The 12,940-nt window shown below is 42.9% G+C and overlaps 1 protein-coding gene and 1 non-coding gene across 3 annotated transcripts in view; both read left to right on the plus strand.

The window, feature by feature from the left end:
* Tulp3 (TUB like protein 3) overlaps positions 1-5,159 on the plus strand; it is a 62,684-nt gene extending 57,525 nt beyond the window's left edge. For both annotated transcript variants that reach the window (XM_076852548.1, XM_076852549.1), the window contains exons 7-11: positions 1,906-2,018; positions 2,327-2,441; positions 3,612-3,710; positions 4,104-4,275; positions 4,921-5,159. In XM_076852548.1, the coding sequence (XP_076708663.1) occupies positions 1,906-2,018; positions 2,327-2,441; positions 3,612-3,710; positions 4,104-4,275; positions 4,921-5,054 (633 nt within the window). In that variant the 3' untranslated portion in view covers positions 5,055-5,159. The remainder of the gene's footprint in view (positions 1-1,905; positions 2,019-2,326; positions 2,442-3,611; positions 3,711-4,103; positions 4,276-4,920) is intronic.
* Positions 1,328-1,401, plus strand: Trnat-agu (transfer RNA threonine (anticodon AGU)). The gene has a single exon. It is a non-coding gene; the product is annotated as a tRNA-Thr (tRNA).
* Positions 5,160-12,940: the final 7,781 nt, after the last annotated feature.

Genomic DNA, 12,940 nt, shown 5'->3' on the forward strand with positions numbered 1-12,940 from the left:
ATTTCATTTTTTATGTAGTGCTGCTGAGAATCGAACCCAGTGCCTCACGCATGCTAGGCAAGCGAGCTACCTACCACTTGAGCCACACCCACAGCCCCTAGAGAAAGTTTTAATGTAATTCTTTTCCCCCCTCTCCTATTATTTATTTTTGGTTAGTTTTTCTTTTTATCCTGGTAGAACAGGACATGGAAAGGAGAACGAGTTTTAGGGAATAGGAGGAATTGGAAATATGAAAAGAGATGCAAGTTAAATGTCTTGTTTCTTAGCCTAGACATTCTAATTTATGTTTGAGGCAACTTGTGTGGGTGGCAGATAATGAGGATTGAACCTAGGGGCTCTTTACCACTGTTACCACTAAGCTACATCACCAGTTCTTTTTTTTCTTTTTTTTTTTTTTTTTTGAGGTTAGCCTGGGAATTATAATCCTCCTGCCTCAGCCTTCCAAGTTGCTAGGATTATGGGCATGTGCACCATACCCAGCAAGTTTGAAGCAGTTTAATACTTGCTAATAAGCAGAGCATTTTGGACTAATTCTAGATATAAGTGGATGATTTTAAGTGCTTAGAAATGAGATGATGATGGTAGATATTATTCATATAAACACTACTTATTGAGGGTTAACAATATACCAGCATGTTAACACCTACAATCACTAAAGCCACAGGGACTTAAAACAACAACAAAATCCAAAAAGAAGTTTTCAAAAACAGCTACAGGAAGGTGTTCAGGATCCTGTCTCTCCTACAGATGAAAAGACTTTTTCATGGCATTAGATGATAATTCTTTTAGAAGTTACTGGAAGTTTTAAGAATAAAGGTGTAAAGACTTATATGGAGAAGTCAAGTTAGTGAGTTCATTAAAAATCTACAGGAGGTAGGCTGGGGCTGTAGCTCAGTAGCAGAGCGCTTGCCTAGCATGTGTGAGGCACTAGGTTCAATCCTCAGCACCACATAAAAATAAACAATAATATAAAGGCATTCTGTCCATCTACAACTATAAAAAGTAAATAAAAATGTACAGGAAGGAAATTGTGATAGTTTTGGTTAGATTTGTTTTGGTGCTGGTGACTCAACCCGGGGTCCCATGCATGCTAGGCAAGCCCTCTGCTCTATGCCATACTCCCAGACTTCCTGATGTTGAATTCTGAGAAGCATAAAGGATTTAGAAAACAGGAAAAGAGGGCTGGGGATGTGGCTCAAGCGGTAGCGTGCTCACCTGGCATGTGTGCGGCCCGGGTTCGATCCTCAGCACCACATACAAAGATGTTGTGTCCGCCGAAAACTAAAATAAATAAATAAATATTAAAAAAAAAAAAAGGGAAAAGAGTGCTGGGGTGTAGCTCAGTGGTAGAGCACTTGCCTAGTGTGCATGAGGCCCTGGGTTCAACCCCCAGCACCAGTTTAAAGGTAACATGTAGCTAGGCATGGTGGCACATGCCTGTAATCCCAGCAGCTCAGGAGACTGAGGTACGAAGATCATAAGGTCAAAGCCAGCCTCAGCAAAAGCAAGGTGCTAAGCAACTCAGTGAGACACTGTCTCAAAATAAAATTACAAAAAGGGCTGGGGATGTGGCTCAGTGGTCGAGTGCTCCTGAGTTCAATCCCTGGTACCCCCCTCCCCACCGCAAAATAATGGTAGCATATGACCAAAGTTTGTTTTTTTCTCCTTAAAGTCTAAATAAAGGGAAAGCAGTTTCCCATTAAGAAAAAAAGAAAGGGAAAGAGAGGGACGGAGAAAGGAAGGGAGGGAGGAAGGGAAGAAAGGCAGGAAAGGGAAAGGGAAATGACCCAAAGATTGAGTGCTTGACACATGGTAGATACTTGTAAAACATTTGCTGAAGTAATAGGCGGAACCTTGGGGGTTCACTTGATTTCATTTTTTGATTGACACATTTTCTTTTTCCAGATATTTCTTCTTGCAGGTAGAAAGCGGAAGAAGAGCAAAACATCCAACTACCTGATTTCCACTGATGCAACAGATTTATCTCGTGAAGGGGAAAGTTACATTGGCAAACTCAGGTGACAGCAGCCTTGTATCACTATCCTATTATTTCTGATACCTTCATTCCTATGGTTTTAGAACAGTCCATACGCTTTTTAGTTTTTACAATCAGCATGTATAGATGTGGAATCAAAAACGAAAACAACAACGTTAAAAGAAAATCTTAAGTCCCTTCCTTGTCTAATGAAAGATCTTTGAAAAAGTGATGATGACCCTTTGAGCATTTGGAGAGCAGGCAGCTAGGCCTCCCTTCTACTGCTTAACCTCTTCTCTCCTAGTTAGGAAAATACACAGATCCCATTGTGCCTTTTCCTCCCTACACTAGATCCAACCTCATGGGGACCAAGTTCACCGTGTATGACCATGGAGTCAGCCCAGTCAGGGCCCAGGGTCTGGTTGAAAAGGCGCACACGCGGCAGGAGCTGGCCGCCATCTGCTACGTAAGTGACCCTCCCAGCATACCCTTTCTCCTTCACCCCGTGCACCCTGCTGGTGCCATCGCCAGCCGCCCTCCAGGCTGGTTTCCACTTCTCTGATCCCTCTTTTTGCTGCTGGTATCGTTTTCTTCACATATTCATGTTTTGATTGTTTAATTGTGAAATTATTTATGTAGGAATTATTTTTCACTTTTGTGTTGTTTCTTGTCTCATCTACTCTTCTCTTTTCCTAATGCCACTTAATTCAGACCTTCCTGACCTTTTCTTCATTGACCAGAAGTTAGAATACAGTAAAACCAACTCTTTGCTTTTAATCCTTCCTTTTTTTCTTCCCTTCTTCCTCCCTCTCTTCCTTCCCTCTTTCTATTTTTCAACTTGATTTCCTTTTTTTTTTTTTTTTTTTTTGTATTTTATTGAGAAACAGGGTCTCATCACTGAGTTGCTCAGTGCCTCACCATTGCTGAAGTTGGCCTCCTGCCTCAGCCTCCTGAGCCATTGGGATTACAGACATGCACCATCATGCCTGGCTCTTTTATTCTTGATAGAGTCTTGCCAAGTTGCCCAGGCTATCCTTGAACTCCTGGGTTTAAGGACTGACTCAGCCTCCCAAGTGTCTGGGATTAATTATAGGCACATGCCACTGACCAAGCTTCCTAATTTTCATTCTCTTTATTTAATTACACAAAGTAATAAAATTATTTTTGGTGTTCTTGACATTGTTACTGTTTGCCGGTGTGTTGGTACTGGGGATTGAACTCAGGGGCACTTATCCACTGAGCTCCATCCATAGCCTTTTGCATTTTTAAATTTTGAGACAGGGTTTCACTAAGTTGCCAAGTTTGGCCTTTGACTTGTGATCTATCTGCCTCAGTTTTCCATGTGTCTGGGGTTACTAGAGTGCACCTCTGTACCTAGCCATCGTCCGTATTTTTTTTTTTTTTTAATTTTTCTTAGTTGTGTATGGACAGCAGGCCTCTGTTTTATTTGTTCATTTCCATATGGTGCTGAGGGTCACACCCACTGCCTCATGCACAGCAGGCGAGCGCTCCTCTGCTGAGCCACAGCCCAGCCCATTGGCAGCACATGTGTGCCTAAGGAAGCCTCATGTTAGGACAGACATGGTCTCTTTTTCTTTTCTGCTTTCAAATTGTGCTTTATTTTCCCATCTTCCAGGAAACAAATGTGCTTGGATTTAAAGGCCCTAGGAAAATGTCTGTGATTATTCCAGGGATGAATATGAATCATGAGCGAATCCCGTTTCGGCCACGAAATGTAAGTAAGGACAGGCTTGATTGGCAAAGGGCTCAAAAAGACAATGACATAACACAGAAGAGATCAGCACAGAGAAAGTGTTAATTCGTTCAGATCCTGAACTGGAATATGCTCACACTCTTCTTTAGGAGGGGTGTCGCCCAAATTCTCAGGATAATTGCAATTCCAGAGATGTTAGTGAAGTCATTGACTTGAAATCATTTCTTCTGCAAAGAGAAATGCTGGATCATATGTAATAAATAACAACAACAACAACCTGGCTTAGTGTTGAATTTAACTCTTTTAATTTACCCTTTCTGAAATGGAGAAAATATTTACCTACTTCTGCCTTAAAATAAAATAAATGTGTTATCATACTTCTTAGTACAAAGTAACGATTTTACCTTCCACCAGGATCATGAGAGTTTGCTTTCAAAATGGCAAAACAAAACCATGGAGAACTTGATTGAACTGCACAATAAGGCCCCAGTCTGGAATGATGACACTCAATCCTATGTGCTGAACTTTCACGGCCGGGTCACTCAGGCATCTGTGAAGAACTTCCAAATAGTTCACGAAAATGACCGTAAGCCACAGGAAGGGCTGTGTGGGAATGGGGACAGGGTTCTGACAAGACAGAAATGATCACTTCCTATAACTGATAGGAAATTATATTCAGGAAAGAATTACTTCGGAAAGAAAGGATTTGTCTGGAAAGACAAAACTAGACTTTTAGAAGAAAACTTCCCAATTGTTGTTGAAGCCAGGCATGGCAGCCCATGCTTGTTAATCTTAGTGACTCAGGAGGCTGAGGTAGGAGGATTGCAAGTTTTGAGGCCAGACTCACCAACTTGGCAAGACCCTGTCTCAAAATAAAAAGGTCTAGGAATGCAACCCTGGGTTCAATCCTTAGTACCAAACAAAAGAAAACAAAACTTTTGTATCCTCTATATATTTCCTATTGTATCACTTCTTTTTCTTAGTTTTGGTTTTGTTTTGGGTTCTTTCACGTTGGGGATTGAATTCAGGGCATCAGTACATGTTAATCACATGGAAATCACTGAGTTACGCCCTAGCCCACACCCACTTTGTTTCAGTTTCCTAATTTAAAGAGAACTGGTGATAAACTGATCCTGAGTTTTATTTTGTCCCCTGTATCTAAAAATATATTGGGTTTTTCCCTAGTACAATCACATTATGGTCTAACCTCCAAATTTCTTTCTTTTTCTAGCTGACTACATAGTCATGCAGTTCGGACGTGTGGCAGATGATGTGTTCACGCTGGACTACAATTACCCGCTGTGTGCACTTCAGGCCTTCGCTATTGGGCTTTCTAGCTTTGACAGCAAGCTAGCGTGCGAGTAAAAAAAGCAATCAGAGCTGAGCTCGCTTGCTACAGAGCTTTCAGGAGCAGGAAATCACCACCTTGACTTTGCAGAACATGAAGAGCAAGAGTATGACTCTTTTGGAATGACGTGTGTGTGTGTGTGTGTGTGTGTACATATAGTACATACATGTGTATATGCATGACTGTGTATGTACACACACACACACACACACACACACACACACACACACCCTTCTCTGAGCTCCAGAGACTTGGTCAGGGTTTCACAGCTTAGCTTATTTTGGGTGAGAGAGGGTTTAAAGCACAGACAGGTTCTTGTCAGGAGTTCATTAGTGGCTCCTGAAGTTATCACCTAACAGATTCTGTGCCTCAAGAGTGAGATTCTTATGCTTGGAGATTTGCAGCAGAATCAGATTCCAACGATTAAATACTTGGGTCTCTTTTTTAGAAGGCCTTTTCAGATAGTGATGGTTCCCTAAATTGCCTTTAGTCTCCAGGGCAAGAGCCTACAAACTTTGTCTTCAAATGGCCTAATAATCTCTCTCACAGCTACTCAAATCTGCCTTTGCAGTGCAAAAGTAGCCATAGATATTTCATGCACAAAAAAGTGTGGCTGTGTTCCAATAAAACTTTATTTACAAAAACAGGCAGCAGGCCAGATTTGGCCTGTGGGCTCCAGTTTGCCAACTCCTGCTTCAGGTATATCCATATGCTGTGTGGGCTTGAACATCTTCCAGAAGGGGCCTGTGATCATGGAATCGTGAGTAGAAAATGACACCCAGGAGCAACAGTTTTACGGATTGTACCTTAAGGGGTACTTATGCTACAGCCATTGTTATGTAGCTTTTACATTGTTTTGGTGACAGTGGTTCTAGATTGTCGCCTACCATAGGGACCAAGAAAACCCAAAGTTAGTGATCATTTTGAGCCTACACAGGTGACTGAATTCTGCTCTCCCATCATAAGAGAAGGTAGAGCCTGCACTGTACTCCCCTGGAAGAAGACCTTATGTGCACCAGGAAACCAGCTTAGAAGTGTGTTTTCTTTATCAGAGGGAGTGCAGTATTTGTTTCTTGGGACCAGCTTCTTTTTCCATGGAATGGGAAAGTTCTAACATCACAGTTCCCCTTGTTTTCTTCCCTCAGGGTAGGTGGGTAGGCAGCAATCTCAGTGGCTGTGACAAGATTTGTGATCAACGACGTGAAAATTTTCTTTAATTGTCGTTGTTTCAGTTTAGGCTGAAAGCACACACTCCAGAGGGGACTTAGTTCTAGTGAAGACCGAGAGAGTCCTTTGATAGTTGCCTTCCTTCTCAACCCACTGTGCCTCCCACAGCTGTGACACCATGGTGCCACTAGTGTGGAAGGCCACACACACCTGCACACATTGCAAGAAATAAGGGAACGTTGTGTGCAGGAACTATATCAGTGTCATTGTCAAGAGAGGTGGCAGAAGAGATTTGGTGAATACCTCCAGTTGCCTCTTGAGCTCTGCACACCTTTCTGGGAAGAGCTTTGGGCCTTTCTTGATGTCCATGTTACTAGCCCCCTAAGGCTGGTCCATCAGTGCAGATGCTGCTCCCATCACTTTTCCTCTCAGATCCTAAGATTTCTACTGAGTCTTTCAGATATGAGCTCCTCCCAGCAAATTATGACTCTTACACAAATTCATGGGCACCACAGTTGTATCTGAACTTGAGAATCCAAAAACTTTATGAGTTCTATATTGAGCACCATTCAACTCCCAAGCCTTTGGGCACTGAGCTGTTTGCCAGCATGAGGCAAGGAATCGGATGCGGTTCTGTGATATTTCCCTCCTTTCATCCCTGCTTCCTGTTGCTGCTCCTTTCTCCACATCAAATAGCCACATAAAGGCAGGAGACCCCGGAGATGAGGAGATCTCGTGCTCATCCCCTACTGGCAAGGCGGCCTGCTTGTTTCGACATAATTGGTTTCCACCTCAGGCATGCTTCCCATAAAGTGCCTCATTTATAAAAGTGCCCGAAAGCCTGTCATACCTCTGTCCCCACCGTGCTAATGTACCGTCTAACAAGTGACCCTTGTTGAAATAGAAAGCTGTCCACTGATTTCCTGACCTAGGATAACAGTGTCTGGGAATGGAGGACCTACGGTGGGGTGACTGGATCTGATCCTGCTTCTTCCTACTCTCTCTGGCTCAGAAAGCTACAGTCCCCAGTTTCATGTACTCTCGCCTTGAGTGTGCAGGTGATTGGATTTACATAAATCATATTTATACCTTTTGTATGCTACAGAAATAAATGATAATTTATATAAAAATATGAACGTCATCTTCCTCCTGATCTCATCCCTCACAGTTCCTCTGTCAAATTCTCTAGTGAAATTTTTCATCGTGTCAGCAGTGAGCTGATGAGGTCTTTGTGATCAGTATTAGCACAAACTTTGGACCTGGGGTAGAGCAGGAGTCTGCAGACTGAGCCGTCTGTTTTGGAGGCTACCAAGGCACATCATCCACGTGACACCAGAGCTTACTGGACTGGTAGCAGGACCCAGAGCTAAGCTCTCAGGCCACAGAGAGCAGCCTTTATATCACCTGGACACTGCACTGCTGAGCCTTCAGGATGTCTTTTATAGTCATTGCTGCCAAACAAGTGAAGTGTCTAATGGTAAAAGACCCCTCCCCCACCTCTAAGAATTCACATTTTAAGCGCTACCTTATATTGATAAGTTGAAAAGAAAGCATATGTTCATAAATCTTTAGTAGGCTTCCCTGCACAAAGCAGTGTCATGGCAATAATAAGACACAGGAAAAAAGCAGGAGCCTGAAGCAGGGTGAGAGCTGGAGGCTGTGCTCAATTCCCCCTTTTAATATTTTATTTAGAGACAGGGTCTTGCTGAGTTGCTAAGGGCCTGGCTAAGTTGCTGAGACTGGCTTTGAACTCAGGATCCTCCTGCCTTAGCCTCTCGAACCACTGGGATTACAGGCATGTGCCACCACACCTAGCTTAGCATTCAGTTTTTTTTCTTTTTTTTTTTTTAAATATTTTTTCAGTTGTAGTTGGATACAATACCTTTATTTTATTTATTTTTATGTGGTGCTGAGGATCGAACCCAGCACCTAACATGTGTGAGGCGAGTGCTCTACTACTGGGCCACAACCCCAGCCCCAGCCCTAGCCCTTTTTATTTTGAGACAGGGTCTGTAGTGAAGTTGCTGAGGCTGGCCTCAAACTGGGAAATGTCTTTTATTTTACCAGTACAATTATGAGATGAGTTGACATTTGTCAGTTCAGTTACAGTAACGGTACATAATTCTCTCAGACACATTGCTCCACAGAGGAAATGCTGGGACACTGGGAGCTGCCCTTTTCCTTGGCCTCCAGCTCCTTCTCTGAGTAGAATGGCCCTTGCCCATATCCTCACACCACATGCCTGCTCTCTGCCTAGCCAGGGGTTGACCTAGGACTGGCCAGCTTGTGTCCCATCTCCTGAGACCTTTCCTTTCCTGATGGCGCTCTCTGCTGCTGTCTCCTTGTAATCATGGCTGGTGTGTCTCTTCTTGGTTCTGGAGATTGAACCCAGGGACACTCTGTCTCTAAGCTATATTCCTAGTCCTTTTATTTTGAAACAGGGTCTCGCTAAGTTTCGGAGGGTGGCCTTGAACTCCCAATCATCCAACTTCAGCCTGAGTATCTTGGATTACAGGTGAGCACCACCACACCAGACCTCAGTCTTGAGCTGGTTATGTAGCTCAGTGGCAGAGTACTTCCATAGCATGTGTGAGGCCCTGCAAAAAAGAAAAAGAAAAAAAAAAAATGCCTGTCTTGCTGGGTATAGTGGCTTAAGACAGGAGAATTACAAGTTTGAGGCCAACTTTTTAACAAGATCCAGTCTCAAAAAAAAGGTCTGGAATGAAGCTCAGTGGCAGATGTCCCTGGGTTCAGTCTGCAGTAAAGTCTAGTCTATCAACAGATCAACCCGTAGATTTTCCCCCCACCTACAAAAACTTGGGCTGCCACAATAATAATTTGCTGTTAATGCTGTGAGGGGTACAGACTTCAGATGGTTTTATGGCACCACCTGGTGATCAAAGCTGCACATTACAAGTGCATTAAAATAACAAAATAACACTGATGTAATATAGGTGAGGAGGTCTAAAAGGGCTGAGTGACTCCTGCACCATCTTGTTTACTAAGCACCCTAGTGTTACAGCATGACTCTCATAAATGCCTGAGAACTCTAGTAACTCATTTTTTTTTCTTTTGGTGGAGATTGATCCCAGGGCCTCACATTTGGCTTTAGAGTTTCTAAGTGGGGAAGTAAAACTGTCCTCATGTCCAGGAAGAAAAAGACAGGAAGGGTCAGGGTTCCACAGATCCCTTTGAGGGCATACCCCCAATGACCTAGGATTTCTCACTAGGCCCCACCTCCTAAAGGCTCCGCGACTTCCCAATAGCACCAAGTTGGGGGCCAAGTTTTTAACACATGGGCTTTTGAGGGACATTCAACATTCAAATGATATCAGGAACCAAGTGGGGTGAGAGCTTTCCTGGGGTATCACCACCTTTTATGACACATATCTTGTTTAATGTGGTGGCTCTCAAGCCTCAGGGGTCTCATATCTAAACACTGTCTACCTAGATTCTGTCCCTTGTTATGTTGTTATGATTTTTTTTTTTTTTTTTTTTTTTTTTTTGGAGACAGGGTCTCCCTCAGTTGTTTAGTGCCTGGCTACCTTGCTGAGGCTAGCTTTGAACTCACAATCCTCCTTGCCTCAGCCTCCAGAGCTACTAGGATCACGGGCCTGTGCAACCATGCCTGACTGATTCTCAAGAATAATTGTCTTGAAGTTCTGTAGCTTGGAAGCAGGAAGGCTAGGAAGGAAGAATAGTCTGAGGGAAAAGGATGATAGGCAGAGGAAGGTGAGGAATTAGGAGGATCAACATGAGGCTTGGGTTCAATCCCCAGTACTAACAGAAATGAAAAATGATTTTAAAAATTGAGTTCAAGTTTAAATACTAAGGTGCTAACTAATGCGTGCTTGGGACAAACTATATCAGCATAATATAGAAATATGGCTTTAGTACTTCAGTAGTGCCTCTCACATGCTAGGCAAGCACCCTGCCATTGAACCATACCCTCCGCCCCAAGTCTATACTTTTATATTGGTTTATGGTTTATGAACTACTAAATCAGTGGGGTGCAGTGCCTCACACCTGTAATCCCAGCAGCTCAGGAAGCTGAGGCAGAAGGATCGTGAGTTCAAGGCCAGCCTCAGCGATTTGGCGAAACTCTGTCTCAGAATAAAAATTAAAAAGGGGCTGGGGATGTGGTTGAGTAGTTAAATGCCACTGGGTTCAATACCTGGTACCAAAAACTAAAAATGAAAGAAACTCTTGACAGTTTCTTAAAGCAGTAATCAGCTGGGTGCAGTGACCAATTCCTGTAATCCCAATGATTTGGGAGGATGAGTTCGAGACTAGCCTGGACAATCTCAAAATAAAAATCAAAAAGGGCTGGGGATGTAGCCCAGTGGTAAAACACCTCTAGGTTCACTTTCTAGTATCACAACATCATCAAAAAATAAATTAAGCTGGGCTCGGTAGTGCATACCTATGATCCCAGCAGCTCAGCTGAGGCAAGAGGATTGCAAGTTCAAAGCCACCCTCAGCAACTTGGTGAGATCCTGTGTCCAAATAAAATATAAAAGGACTAGGAAAGTCAATGAGGAAACTGAGTCTTGTCTATATGTAGCAGAGCTGGAATTTAAACCCAAATTGTTTAATCCCCATTGAGGTCATAATACACATATTAATACTTATCTTCAGAATATTGTCTCCAACAGGTTTACTGAAGATGAGAATTTTAGCTGTTTTTTTCTTGCCTCTGCTTAGCTGAGCTGCTGGGATCATAGGTGTGCACTACCGAGCCCGGCTTAATTAATTTATTTTTTGATGATGTTGCGATACTAGGAAGTGAACCTAGGGGTGTTTTACCACTGGGCTACATCCCCAGCTCTCCCTCAGTGGTAGAGCATTTGCCTAGTACTTATGAGGCACTGGGTTCGACCCTTAGCACTACATAAAAATAAATAAGGATTAAAAAACATTTTAGCTGGGTAGGTTGGAGTCTGGTTTTGATTTTTTTCAAGAAGACTCTGGATACCTGACCTTTTTTTAAAAAAAATTATATATATATTTAGTTGTAGATGAACACACAGTATCTTTATGTGGAGCTGAGGATCAAACCCAGTGCCTTACACATGCAAGGCAAGTGCTTTAATACTGAGCTACAACCCCAGCCATGGATACCTGATCTTGGGTATCTCAGAAACAATCCCCATTTGAGACTTGGGTGCAAACTTAAACCTCTGGGTGCCAGAAACCAGTTTTTTTCCCCCCCATCTAGAAAACTACTAAATCAATCAGCTCAAGCTGCAGTAACAGATTTTTTCTTTTTTTAATTTTGAGAGACAGGATCTCACTGAGTTGGTTAGGGCCTCACTAAGTTGCTGAGGCTGACCTCTAACTTGTGATCTTCCTGCATCAGCCTCCTGAGTTGCTGGGATTATGAGCATGTGCCACCATGCTCAGCTCAGAAATTTATTTCTTATAGTTCTGGAGTCTGGAAGTTCAGGGTCGAGGTACTGGCAAGTTTGGTTTATTTGAGATCTCTCTTCTTGACCTGTAGACAACCCTCTTTCCTATGTTCTTACATGGCCATCCCTTGATCTGTATATGTTTACCTTCTTAGAAGAACAACACTCAAGAGTGAACTAAAGCCTACCCCAATGACCTCCAGTTAATCTAACCACCTCTGTGAACACCTTATCTCAAAGCATTTTCATATTCTGAGGTACTGAGGGTTAGCACTTCACCATGTGAATTTGGGGTCGGGGGACACAACTCAGTTCAGATTCAGTCTGTCATGTGTGCTATTCCCTATATAGTACACCCAGAGCTGCTTTTCCTTTTTCTTTTGCCGTACTGGGGATGGAACCCAGGACCTCTGACATGCTAGCCAAGTACTCTACCACTGAGCTCCACTCCAGGCCTCTACTTCTCTTTGATAAAGAAATAACAGAACTTTGGACTAGGGTTGTGGCTCAGTGGTAGAGCACTCACCTAGCACATGCGAGACCCTGGGTTCAATCCTCTGCACCACATAAAAATAAATAAAATAAAGGTTTTGTATCCAACTACAACTAAAAAGTAATGAAAATATTTAAAAAAAGAAATAACAGAACTAATATTATGCTTATGAAATTACTGACTGCTTTTATTCTACAGAAATAAAGGAGAAGACTCCTGGTAGAGCACTTGCCTGGCATGTGTGAGGGTGTGAGGCACCCAGCTCTGGGTTTCATCTCTAGCACAACACACACACACACAGTCCATTTTGTTCTTGGAACATAAGATGAAGAGTCCACTTAAGGAAAAGTAGGAGACAGAGGTTTAAAAGGAAAAAGAAGCCAGGTGCAGTGGCACATGCCCATAATCCCAGCCTTTCAGGAGGCTGAGGCAGGAGGATCCTGAGTTCAAAGCCAGCCTCAGCAATTCAGTGAGATCTTGTCTCAAAATTAAACATAAAAAAGACTGGAGTATAGCTCAGTGGTAGAACTCCCGTGGGTTCAATCCCCAGTTAAAGAAAAGAAAAAGCTGAAGAAGCTGGGCACAGTGGTACAGGCCTATAATCCCCATAAATTTAGGAGGCCAGCCTCAGCATTTTAGTAAGACTCTCTCAAAATAAAAAAATAAAAATGGCTGAGGTGTAGTTCAGTGGTAGAGCTCACTTGGGTTCAATCTCCGGAACTGTACAAAAAAGGGAGAAAGAACCTGAGTCTTAGCTGAGCAAGAGAGAGTAGGAATGAGTCAATCACAATGCACTCTGGGAGGAAGGGAGGAAGCAGCTTTGGGGAAATCTCAA

This window comes from Callospermophilus lateralis, chromosome 4 (assembly GCF_048772815.1).
Source record: "Callospermophilus lateralis isolate mCalLat2 chromosome 4, mCalLat2.hap1, whole genome shotgun sequence".
Lineage (NCBI taxonomy): Eukaryota > Metazoa > Chordata > Mammalia > Rodentia > Sciuridae > Callospermophilus > Callospermophilus lateralis.